Source organism: Pygoscelis adeliae, unplaced genomic scaffold (genome assembly GCF_000699105.1).
Source record: "Pygoscelis adeliae isolate BGI_AS28 unplaced genomic scaffold, ASM69910v1 Scaffold130, whole genome shotgun sequence".
Taxonomy (NCBI): Eukaryota; Metazoa; Chordata; class Aves; order Sphenisciformes; family Spheniscidae; genus Pygoscelis; species Pygoscelis adeliae.
The window spans coordinates 2,198,590-2,211,876 of NW_008824031.1; the positions used below are offsets into that span (position 1 = coordinate 2,198,590).

The 13,287-nt window shown below is 36.2% G+C and overlaps 1 protein-coding gene across 2 annotated transcripts; it reads left to right on the forward strand.

Moving 5' to 3' along the window:
* The first annotated feature begins 11 nt into the window (after positions 1-11).
* LOC103920068 (chromosome unknown open reading frame, human C14orf2) lies at positions 12-4,769 on the forward strand. Of its 2 annotated transcripts, none has more exons than XM_009327713.1 (4): positions 12-102; positions 1,725-1,848; positions 3,657-3,677; positions 4,571-4,769. In XM_009327713.1, the coding sequence occupies exons 2-4, from the start codon at positions 1,725-1,727 to the stop codon at positions 4,594-4,596; spliced, it is 171 nt and encodes a 56-aa protein (XP_009325988.1). In that variant the 5' UTR covers positions 12-102; the 3' UTR covers positions 4,597-4,769. The 2 variants fall into 2 exon arrangements, with proteins under 2 accessions (XP_009325988.1, XP_009325997.1); XM_009327722.1 differs by lacking the exon at positions 12-102 and adding an exon at positions 315-415.
* Positions 4,770-13,287: the final 8,518 nt, after the last annotated feature.

A 13,287-nucleotide genomic window follows, 5' to 3' on the forward strand; every position in this document is an offset into this window, starting at 1 on the left:
CGCCCGTTGGCCCTGCCTTTCCCAGCATCCCCCGCGGCGGTAGCGGAGCCCGTCCCCGCTCGGTGACCTTCGCCGGCAGCCCGCCCGCTCCCGGCTCTATCGGTGGGTTTCGGCCCAAGCGAGCCCTGCCGGTTGTTGGCGGGCATCGCTCAGGGGTGTCTCGGGGAGGCAGTTGTGGTTCAGCCTGGGGAAGGCGGGGGGGCGGGGGGCGCCCGAGCTCTGCCGTTACCCACCTCCCCCCCCCGCGCGTGCGGAAGGAGCTGTATGGGTCAGGCCCCGGGGGGGCGGCAGGTTCTCTGGGCTGCGGTGGGGTCATGGCGGGGAGGTCAATGAGAAAGCAGATTCAGCGGTGTTCCGGATCGATTTCGGAAAAAAGGCCTGAACAACGGCGCGTCCACCGAGGCCGTGCGGAAAGGTTTCTGCCGGGTTTTAGCAGGGTGTTAATTGGAAACAGCATTGCTTAGTCTCTGTGTTTTGTAGTGGTGGGAAAATCCTTCCCTTCCTTTCTATTCGGCTTCCTTGTTTGTTAGTATGTCCTGGTATTCTTCTATAGCAGAATTACAGCTATTATGGCACTATTCTTGTGAAACTACAAATACTGGAAACTTTGGGGGAGGTGCAGTGTTCTTAATAGTATTGGTGAAAGCACAAAGACAGGAAATCTGTCCACAATAATAAATTTGATTGAAATGCCTGTCCATAAACAAGTAAACGTAAGTGTGGGTTTGTCTATAATTATACATTAATTACCATGAAGATGCTTTCATTCTGTAAGAAGCACCTAGATTTTTCCAGTTGTTTTGACATTGGCTACCCTTGCATCCTTTTCTCTTTGATGCTTGCCAAAGGATGCTTTACATTTAGTAATGGCAAATAAGTAAGTAAACATTACCTTATAGAAGTTTAAATCTGCTTTTCTTTCCTGGGACTCTGGTTTACCATATACAGTCCATATGTGTATATACCTGACTTTTATTGGGTTGTGATAAGTGTAAATAGTGACTTTATTGGGGTGAAGTGCTGTATGTAAGACAGTAGAACATGTAGGATTTCAGTGCAATGTGGTGCGCATGTGTGCTAACATGCATGGGAGTTAGGGTAAGCTGTATTTTAAAATGTCTTACAGTTTTCTGTTTATCTAACAAAGCTGCATAGAAAGGAAAAAAACATTGATAGGCTTCTTGCTCTTGGGGCATATTTTGAAAGTAAAATATTCATGCTAAATCGTGAATTCAGTAGTTTAACATCATTTATTTTGCTATTTTGAGTAGAAATTACCATGTCGGGAGAGACAGCTGTGGGGGAGGGAGGGAAGCTAACTTGGTAGTTCAAGGAAGGAGCCTCTCTAGCTTGTCTGGAATGAGGCTTTCCTCCTGAGAGAATATGGAAACATTAAAAAAAAGCTGTCACTGAGAGGGAGAGAGGAGCCTAGCTATTTCTACTCTGTAAGTGCTCTATTGAGTCACCTTTGAAGCCTTTAATCAGCTGTAATTTATTATTTTTTTTATTGTCTTAGCCCATAAATTGTAACCTTAACTGTGAATTTTCATTGCTTTGCTTTGGAATAAGTGCTTTTCCATGTTCGGGGATTTTTTTTTTAACCTGTAAACTCCTGCTGATATATATCGGGAGTATGTATATACATAAATATATGTATGTAAAAACATAGCAGGTAAGAATACAGTTGTAAAACTCACCATGGCAAAACTTCTTATAATTTTCAGATGGTGCAGACCATGCTTCCAAAGTCATGGAGAGCCATGAAATTCTACTTCACTACCGTGTATCAAGAAATATGGGTTGGTGTGGCATTAACAGCTTATGTCTACTACAAAATTTCATATGGTGGTAAGTTACACACTATGGTCTTCGTTAGCTGTTACCTTATAGATAATGGTTTATAGATGAGAATATCCTTAACAGTTAGAAATCAGTTGTTGAAAATATCCAGCAAATAAGAAATTAACACTCTTACTTAAGGCCAGGTCTTTGTCATAAAAATTTAGAAGTTTTAACATGCCTAGTGTAGAAGGTTACACCAACAAAAATACTTAAATACCAGTGTAACTGTGCCTACATTATGAAGATTAGGTAATATAGGAATTGGTTTTAAAAACATACATCTAACCTGCAACGTACAGCCAGAGGCTTCCCCTGTAGATTTGTCCTGAAGGGGAATGTAAGACTCTTCTGAACTAGAATTTACTTTGATTAGAAATTTTTTTAGAATTTTTTTTTTTTTTTAGTTTTTGCTCAAGATCTGCAAAAAAATAGAGTTTTTAAAAGGTTTTCTCATGTGAACTTGTGAAAGTCAAAGCACTTAGTTTATTTTGGGCTGATGCACCTCAAAATGTGAGATACATCACTGAACATTAAAATGTGTGTTACTTGGTGATATTGGATCATTTTCTCAGAGGAAGAAACAGAACATCTAATGTAAAAATAATAAATTTGAGTGGGCCAGGTCCCTCAAAGCAGAAGGGTACAACAGATGATGGTGTTTTAAAGGTTCTGTTCTTCAATGTAGGCTATGCTGAAAAAATTCCAAGTCAAACCCATGAACAATGAAACTGTAGACAAACTCGACAGGGAAAGGAGCCCCTCACTGTGGGAACAGCTGAGTGATGTTACCTCAACATTTCTCTAGCTTTGTCCAAATAACTTGTCGCATGTCTAAAACTGTTATGCTACACTTACAAGCTTAAGTAAATATGAGTAGTTGAACAGCCAGAGGGAGAAAAAAACAGTTTAACTTTTGCTTTAACTTCTTTAATTTCAAGGAGAATTCAAAATTGACAGACTGTTTCAAGTTTGTGTTCATGTCATGCTACTTTTATTTTCATTTATGATTTAGATAATAGATGTGGTGGTGTAGGGTTTTGAGGGCCAAAACCTTGATATGGGGCAACTGTATGCTAAGGATTATTTTAAAGTGAAAATAGCTTTTTATAGCTGTAGCCCTTCCTGCAGTTTGGGGAACAGTTTTGCAAATAATACATATATTTCTAGAAGAGTATGTTGTAGAATAACTTAGATTGGAAGGGACTTCTTGAGCTCACCTGGTCCAAACCACTGCTTAAAGTAGTTAGATCAAAGTTAGATCAGGTTGCTCATGGCCTTATTCATAATTCAAATGAGTATTTCCAAGGGTGGAGATTGCACAACCTCTTATGACTGTCTTCCTCATGAAGAATTTTTTTCATCTATTTTTGTCTGTTGGCTGTGAATCAGTATTTTAGGTGAACAATTACAATGGGAATGTAAAATAAGCTATTTTTCTTATAAAGGAAAATTTTAAAGCAAACTGTATTCTTATCACTTCAGTTTACATCCGTATGTTGTGTGTATATGTATCCATATATTATGTAAAATAGTACCATTCTGTGTACATTTCTTTTGAATTACAGTAGGATTCTTGATGGCTACAATTTCTAAATGCATGGAGTCTTGGTTAATTAAAAACACTTTTAAAAAAATCAATATAACGTTTACTGACATGTACCATGAAAGTACCTGTTGTGTGCTTTTTAGATCTTGTTCAAGCTAAATTAGCAAATCATAAGTAGTATAATCTAATTGAAGTTTATCTGCAAAAAATAAATAGGAAATATTTTTTTAAACTGTCATCGTTCAGCTTGTTTTTTCTTTTTTTCCAGGCAAAAAAGCAGTGGCAGACAGTAAGTATTAAATATCTAATACCCTGTTGTATTTTTTTAAATGAGCGCAGTAAAAATTAGCTCAGCATATCTTATGTAAGTTTGGGGTTTAAGTTATGGATTTAGAAAATGTTTAAAGACTACTTAAAAATACGTAGTTTTGGTTTTATTGATGGTTTTATAACCTAGAAATATCTGTGAATCTGCACAGCTGCTACCTCTGCCTTAAATTGTCCTTTGCATAGGTTTTAGGAGTAGCATGGAAGTTGTATGCCTTGAGTGCAGGGTGGGGGGGAGGAATTATTTTAAATAATAGTAACAACCATTTAATGGAATTACTTAAATCAGCACAATCTCAAGAGTAGCTGCTATTTTAGCTGTCAAGAAACTAAAAAGTTTAAACTTGTATTTTGAATTTGTATTTTTATATCCTCTATAAAGTAGTGTTTAGATATTTATGGACAGTTTCTTCTGGTATCACATTGGAATTTAATTTTTCATAGCTGCTGTATCTCAGTTAACTTTCTGCACCATGATAGATAGCCCATTTCCTCCCAGTTGAATTTGTATATGAAAACATTTACATTTTTAAATGTGTAATTAGTGAAAATACTGCCCAGTAGACTTAAGGATAATAGCATAAATAAACTTTAATTTAGAAAGAACCATACCAAAAGTGAGGAAGAATGGATGTTTGCCTATAATAGTGCTTTAAAACTTGCGAACAAGGATTTTTAGTGTTGGCCAAGTTTACTTATGTACTTTGAGGGTATTGTTTTATTTGACAGGGCAGTTGAATCTGCCAATTCTTGTCCTCAGATGTAGATGCAGTTGTCTGTTCTAGGTTCTGAACTATGTTCCTGAACTGATTTGCTCTACTGTTTGAACAGTCTAAATCGTGTCTTTTGTTTCAGAACCCTCTGGTGCTGGCCATCATTAAAGACCTCTTCTCTTCTTGGAGTATGAATCTGGTGGTTTGTCATCTTCACTGTACAAGAAGCAAGTTACAACCATAGGGAAGTTAATTCTAAAACTGTACCTGATCCATCTGCTGTAATTAGAGAAAGAATAAATACATTGAGCAACAAGGAATTAAACATGTTGGACAAAGTATGCTGGAGTGTATTGTTAACCTGATTTTCAGAATAAGCATTTTTTGTTTTCTACAGTTCTTCCAAGTTCCATGTTAAACTTTCTCAATAGTACTTTGAAAAAGACCAAGTTTCTGTAACTAAACTTCTTAATAGAATTAGCCAGCATTAAGCCTCTTTTTTTTTTCCCCCTAATGATGTCTTTTTTGACTGTAACTTTTGAAATACTCCATTTACTTTTAAAATGTCATTTAATAGTATGCCAAGTGCGAGGACTTAATTCTCAGCTTTTTGTCAACTTGTGCCACAATAATTAAGCGTACAAAAAGTTCTTTTTAAAACCTTTCATTTTTTTAAAGAGTTCTTAATTCTGCAAGGTTTAAAAGCAAAAGCTGTATTGTTATTAAATAACACCATGCAAAATGTTTAGAGAGGTTTTAAAAAAGTACATTACTGGCAACTATCTTTTTGTGTCTTTCATATTCAGTTGAGCTAATGAATTATTCTGAAAGGTTCTTCCTTTAGTCACAAATTTTGCAAGGGAGTAAGTAATAACATGCCCATATTGTATGAGAAAACTGATGTTACATGGGCCCTCATCTGCCATTTGAGCTTAGGAAAATCTCAGAATTTAAAGGGAATAACGAACTCATGCACTGTGGCAGCAGTTAATATGAGCATAAACAAACATTTAACTGACAAAGAGTTTTCCTTTTCCCTGAAAATTTAGAAGTAATGTATCACTAGGATGGGTCATTAGTGGTTTTTGCAGATAGCTATTAAAGTATTTAAATAGCTATTTGCAGATAGCTATTTAAAAGTATGCAAATAGCTATTTGCAGATAGCTATTAAAGCTAGTAGTATATTTTGGAGACGCTAGGAACCTGTCTTAACAAAAATCAGTTACATACTGAATTCTGTACCAAGGATACATAGTGTATAAAACCAAAATTGGACTTCATGTCATGTTTTGCTTAAATTTAGCCTAATCTGCTTTTGAGAAGATTAAGAGGCTTAAGTCATTTTAATGACTTAATGCTTACGTACATGTTTTTAACTACTTCACTGAAACATCTTAAATCTTTCAGCTTGATTGAAGTTTTGCTTTTCAATCTCTCTGACTGCAGTATTGGGCCATAACTTAAATATTTTGTATTTGAATACGCAGGAGCTTGATAACCTTACCTGCTTATGGTAACCATTCCAAACACTGTGTTGCCTTTAATTTCTTCAAAATGTATACTTCTGCTTAAGCTTAATAGCTATACCTACTATGAGTAGAGTAAAATTACCAGTCATATTTCTCTGCAAGCTTTTTTAAAAAAGGCAGGTATAGCATTACTCAATTTGAAAAGAATAGGTGACATCTCTCTATCATGCGTTCTTGACATTTCTTCCACATTCCACAGCTTTCCTTGTTGCATCTTCCCTTGATATGTTTTAGCTGATTCTTTCATGACTTTCATAATTTCTGTATGGTTTTTTCAGTGTTTCCTCACCGCAGATGAATGAGAAGTAGAAAGAACTTGCTATTTCTTTCTTTACATAAAACCAAAAGCATCCAGAAGAAGGGAACAGGGAATAAAAACTAGAAGAAAATGGAGCTTCAAATGAACAAATATTAGGTCAGTGGTGATTACAGGGTGGGTCAGAGTTGTGGTATAGTTAATAAGTGGTTCAGATTGAAAATTTATGCCAGGTAAGGAGCTATACGTGCATTTGTAATGCAAATTTATGATCACCAAGTTATAGTTCCTAAGATACGACACATACTTCAAATGACCTGCTTTAACAATTTTCAATTACAGAGCTGAGGAAAACAAGCTAGGGAAAAAAAACATTAATCACTGCAGGATTTGCTTCACCTTAGCTAGAACCTAACACACTGGCACTGAGCTACATCAACATGCTGCCTGATCTCCTAGATGTTAATTGAAAGCAAGAAGAGCTTCTGCTAACCTGCCCTTGGAGGACAGTTAGCTGCACTTTTAGGTAAACTTAACCTACTTCAACTCTTAATGCTTCTTGATACCTGACTTGCTTGATTTTAAAATATGGGCAGCAATGTCTGGGTTATGAAAACTACAATTTCTACTGAAATAATGCTGTCTGCAACTGGTTCTTCCATTAGTGCATCTCTGTCGGAAATTTCTGTGAAGGTTGCAGAATATTCCTTCCTGTTTGTGATTCTTACACAAATCTCTGCAAAAGATAAGGGCAGTAAAACTGGTGTTTATGTTTAAATAGGTTTTTTTCACTTGAGCAGGTTACAGAAGGAGGAAATTAACTTTCAGTTAATTTCTTGACTTGACTCAAAAGCAGAAATCAACACATCCATAATGTGTAACACCTGTAGTACTATCTGTATACTTTCTGCTCCTCTATGCTGAAGCACACCAGGTAGTATAAAAAACAATAGAGGAAAGTTAGCTAAGGCATTGTAAGTGCCATTTCTTATTTACAGTGAGGTGTGGAAGGAGTTATCAGTTTTCTTTGCAGCACTAGCATCTGGAGTGTAGCCCTAGGTAGAGAAGCATTGCAAAGGAGTACCCTTGAAGTGAGTACTCTTATTTTAGAATCTGTGCGCTTTTTTCCTAATTTAGCTAAGGTGATTTCTAAAGCTAACTTAAAACAAAAAGCTTTTCTTGTTCCAGGTAAGTGTCTATAGACAAGCCTCAGCTCCTGAACAAACCCATTTTCTATGCAAATGACTCTATGATCAGGACTTTAATCCATGGAGGTGTAATATTCATCATGATTCACAATTAAACACTGGTGGGGGAAATTCTTACTGCTCATTGATGGATCATGCTGTTTCCATTTAGCTGCTGCCCCTTTATATTGCTGACATTTCTAAAATGAGATGATTACATTTAAACTTTGTGTAGTAACATAGTTCAGCAACTGCATTTTTCATTTGCTGCCTGTGATAAGGCATCAGCAAAGACAAAAACCGTTCACTACCTTTGCAATGTTAGTGGAACAACAAACTCCTACAGGGGTTGAAAAGCCTCACCCAATTACTGCAGCACCATCTTGAACACGTTTTGCTGTGGCACTGGTAATTTTTTTTTTAAATCGATACAGAACATGAAAGCTCAGCAGTAGGGAGCTGTACTAATAATGACAAGGCTAATGCAAGATACGGTCTTTTTACAGTGCAAGTACTTCTGTATTTGCCCCTCTATGCTGTGTCTTACTTATGGCCAGGATTTCTCATTGTGGAGCTCTGAGATTTCTAGAACGTTTTCAAGTGTTGTTCTACAATTGGGAATCTCAGAGTATCCCCTGCATGCTAAAAAAGTATTACGGAATACTCTAGGAGAGCAGCAAAATAGAGTCGGAGCCAAGGAAACGTTAGTCACAGGGCCCAACCTACTTAACGTCTTTAATGGCTAACTTGGGGAAAAAACCCAAATGTGTATTCATGTTAACTGGGAGGATGAGTAAAGTTGCAGGAAATGATCTAAAGTAACTAAAACAGCTGGACTAGTCTCCTATTTATCTGAATCATGATAGCAAACCACTGTTTGTACTACGCAAATACAGCCTGATACAGAGCTGGTATGTGTATGTGTATTGTACTTTCAGTCCCCAAGGAAGGAAAACTATTAGGGGCTTGTTAGACACATGTGATTATCTGTGACATCACCACCAGATGGCTGACATGAAACTAAGTGAGGAAATCAACATGTGAAATCTCTATTGTTTCATTCACGGAAATCTGTAAAGCTGCTAGGAAGGAAAGAATGGTAAGATGGAGATTCCCTGAGGCATTGAATATGTTGGTTAACAATTCAGTAAATGGAGGAACAAGAAGTGACAAGATAGTGCTTGAACAGCAAGCTCTTCATACTATAATTCCATGACCTTTAGCAACTAACATTTAGCAGCTACTGTTCTCTTTACTTTAAGAATATAAAGCCACATGACTCTCGTTTGGTAATTTATGGAGAACTCATAAACAAGAAATTCCTGTAGTCTACTCCACTGCTGCTGGCAAACTACTTGGAAACAATTACTCTCCCCTAACTCAAAATGAACTGACCACCACAAGAATGGATTATTTGGAAGTTTTAATTAAATTCTGCTAGGGGTACTATGACTTCTTTGGTTGTGGTTTAACAGTACGAGTACTCTGGAAGCTACACCAGCTTGTGGAATTTCCACCCTTATACCACAGTGCCTTGCTCCTCATAGTTGTGCCAATACAACTATTTGTGAATCAGATAAGGCAATTTTTTTCATAATTTTAGGGGTTTTTTCCCCCTCCAAAATAACAAAACAAGCACTCAGGGTTTTTTTCTGTTTTAATTTGGATCCATCTCCTGATCCCGTTTACAGCAAAGCTGTTTTATAACTTGCATTACAGCACAACAGCATTATTTTTACAGAAAAGGGGAAGAAGAATCAGAATTTTTATCTTCACATTCACTCACCCAGCTTTCCTACGTCATTGTGTCCCTTACAATAATTTAATGCAAGTTTCCTCCTCATACCCAGCTACACACATGATCAAAGTACTGTCTCTCCCATAAGAACTGTCATCACTGTCAACGCTCACAGGAATGAACGCCGAACTCCACCCTGTATACAAGTCAGGAATGTCAGCCTGCGCTTCAGCAAAAAGGCAGAACCTTGCTTCCTTCCTCTGTGACAGCCATCGCTTTCTCAATTTTATAGTATCACTTAATTAATGGGGACAAACAAACAAGTAGGGAACAGGGAGAACAATTGTTCCACAATATCCTAATGCTCAATACTTGCAGGAAGAATACTTTTAGTAATAAAGGATACATTTGGAAGTGGTTCTTCAAATCAAATTATATTATTGGTTGTCAACAAATGAAAATACACTTTTAATTATTATGACCTTCAAAAACCTAAAGTAACTTTTAATTGACATGACCTTTAACTATTTTACATCCATATCATCACCATAACTTCAGCTATCTGCTGGAACAGACAGTAGAGATTCTTCGGAGCTAATGAAGTGTGTTTGCTAGGAAATGATAATAGGGATTCTGTGGGTGGTAGAACAGCAGTATACTGAATGAATCCCATCTGTGATGACTACTTCTGCCTACACAGATTTTTCCTGCAGTATCAGCTGTAGTCTTCATTTCTTGTTTTAACCTGTTGTGTTTAGCATGCTTTTGATAATATTAAGAATTGCTGCAATTAAGGGGGAATTCTTTAGGTATGGAGTAGAAACTGTTGCGAGATATTTCATATGGAATGCTATATAAACAAGTAAAATGGCAACAACTAAACTGTGAATACAACCAGAGTATTATGGGATGAAAAAGGAGGGATTAATAAAATAGATTAGAATATGAACAGGCATTTGATACAGGACCAAGAATACAGGGAAGGATAACCTTTTTTGGGGGGTCTAACCAAAAGCATTTCCACTTTATAATTAACTCCATTATTTATCTTGAGAATATATATAGAGCAGTCTCAAGCTATACTTTTTTGCAGCACTATTATTGACCCTCTACTCTTGATACTTCAGGTGTACCTTTTAATTTAGTGTACTTGTACAGAAAAATAGCCTTGTTTAAATTCTCTTACACTTGTACAGTTCTCTCCTTATACTCCTTATGTTGTATTCCACATATCATATTACATACAGCTTGAAAATAAAATTCTTTTGGTCCCAGTTAGGACGTCAAGACACTTCTTTAAAATAATTAGCAAAAATTTAAATTATGCATTTCTTTCAGTAAGGTAAGAATTGGAGACATACCAATTTTAACAAAGGATCTGACTCGTTTCAGTAAACACTGAGACATAAATACTTTTCAGCATACTTTGATTTAGTTAGTTCTTTTGGAGTAGAAAAGGAATCTTGCCAAAAATATTTTTACTTTGCTTTCAAATTATGTATTCTTATTAATGCTAACTATCACACCTCTTTTTAAATTAAGGCTACTAATTTAAACATGTACTCAGGCCTGTCTAGAAGGACAGAAACAGAAGGCAAGAAAAAAAATTGTGAACTTTCACATAGCAATTGGAAGAAAAAGATAAAAGATTGAAGTTACTTGACCTTGTGCTGTAGCTTGTCCTTTTATAGAATAGAAATACTGGTTTTGAATTTGAGACATAAGCAATAGACAAACCTTTAAAGTAGCATCTAATCATCCCCAAGCAAGTAGGTTATTCTTGTACATACTCCTCCATGAACACACTCCTTTCCAGTCTTTCAAATCTTCTGCGGTTCAGTTGCATATTACGATACCTTCTTTGAATAAATCATCCTAAAATAGATTCTAAACACATACTGCTGATACATTTTCTGCTGTCACTATTTCTAGTTTTCACGGAATCATTTTCAATAGGGTTCCATCAATGCCCTATAGAATTCATCTCCCTTTACTGTTGACATTCTTCTGTTCGTGCAGCTAAGAATTGCAGTAAACCTTGTCGTAGGATCACAACAGTAAAAATAAAAATTATTCAGAAGTATGTTGCTGGAAGATTATAAACCAAGGCACTTAGAGGCAAAATCTACTTGTCTCATTAATGTTCCCAGGACTAGAACATCATTACTTTACCTGGAAAAGCAATATTTATACAAACAGTTAGAAAGGATGAACCTTAAACATCAGTAAGGCACAAAACCAGTATTTTTATTTATAACATGGAAAAATCATCATTGCAAGTGTCTTCGATTATATCCACTGGTCAGATTATCTGAGTGCAGCTGCTCTTCTTTAAAAATGCACTATTAAGAAAGTGTCTGTGACAGAAAAACTCAGACTCACAAGAAATTGTAAACCCCTGTACAGAAGACAGCCATGCTCTGTGACTATTTTTGGTAATCAAAAAAGCCCAAAAAGTGATCACTTAAGGTGTTTTTTTTAAATATATATCTGTGAGATATATATATAGAAAGCAGAAATGTTTTTCCATAGAGGTATATCTTATAATCATACCCTGTTTCACAACTGTAATGGTGTTTTATTTAAATAGATTCAATACTCTCTATTGTATTTTTGGAGGAAACTTACCTTGTGTATTCTGATCTGTAAAATCTATGATGAGTACACACACAAAAAAAGCTAAAGAATGTTTTTTCCAGTAATGTAATCTTAATAATGTAGTTGTTTAAATACTAAATATGAACAGATTACTTTTTTTTAAATACACATTTAATTTGGTTTATAATTTCTTTCTCCTACTATATGTGAGTATTCTGCTGCTCAGAGACATGTTTTGCTCTCCAAGCCTCCTTTGCACATCACCTTGTCTCAGTAATTGCTGAAAACCACCTTCCAGTATATCCCAGATTTCAGAATCAAGCAGAGGACTTTCCTAATCTCCCCTTCCAAGCTGCAATCCTTCAAGTTCACCCATTACCAGGTACAACAGCAGGAAGCACGAGCTCCATCACTTTACACCCCCTGCATGGTTTTTCTTATTAGATCTACTTACCTTAAGTAAGCTAACAAAGAAAAAGACATATTCTAGAAGAAGATACACATTTCAAATTAGGAATTACTGGGTTTGAATATGGGAACAATACAAATTTAACATGAAAACAAACCTGCATCTGATCCAGCAGAAAACATAAGAAAAGAAAGCAGATGTTTTCAACTATAGTAAATACAGTCGTTGCCCATCTTAAACAAGGAAGTGATGGTTAATAAAAAAGTTAAAGATGAGCCGCCCACCATTTTTGCAGCATGGGGTAAAAACTAATCATGTATCATAGAATTCTGCATGAGGCCTTTAACTGAGAGAGGAAATAGTTGAAATCACTTCATACAGAAATAGTTGAAAACACTTGAGTACTTGACTTACTGAATCATGGCTGAGACACCCGAGAACAATTTTAGACTTACAGTAACAAATGCAATGGCTGGACTCAATCTTAAAACATGACCCATCCTTTTTCCTCTCAAACTTTAGCCAAGTGGTACACCCAAAACAAAGTGGCATATAAAAAAAGGAGTAAAGAGTGAAGGATTGACTTGTTACTCTATTCCCTCACTAATTAATGTTTCAACTAATAACCCATCATCTAGCTAGCCACAGATACTTCCACTCATCATGGGCATACTGAAAATTTAAGAAAGAAGATTTTTGTAAATAAACATCTTGAGAGCCCAAATGGTTATAAGCCTAAAGGTACAAGCAGAGAGAACCTCTCCCAGGACATTTAAGGTTTTGTTTTCTCCACCCCTATGAATATAGTTAATGGTTTCATCATTATAAATTACAGGGGAGCAGAACAAGATTTTCCATCTGTAAAAACACTGGCATGTAATCTGTCTTACAGAGCTATATCTTCTGTAGCTACAACATAAAAAATTAACTACATATTAGTGTAAGAATTTTATGAGAGCGTACACATTCCCAATGAGGCCACAGCATTCTCCACTAAGTACGCTCTTTTGCATCATGTGTATTGGATTAAGCATACAATTTATGTTACTGTTTAAAGAAATTACATCTCTAATCCTCCAGATGCAGGGCTGAAACACATGATGTATCAGGCACTCAAATCCCCAGGAAGTGCACACAGTTA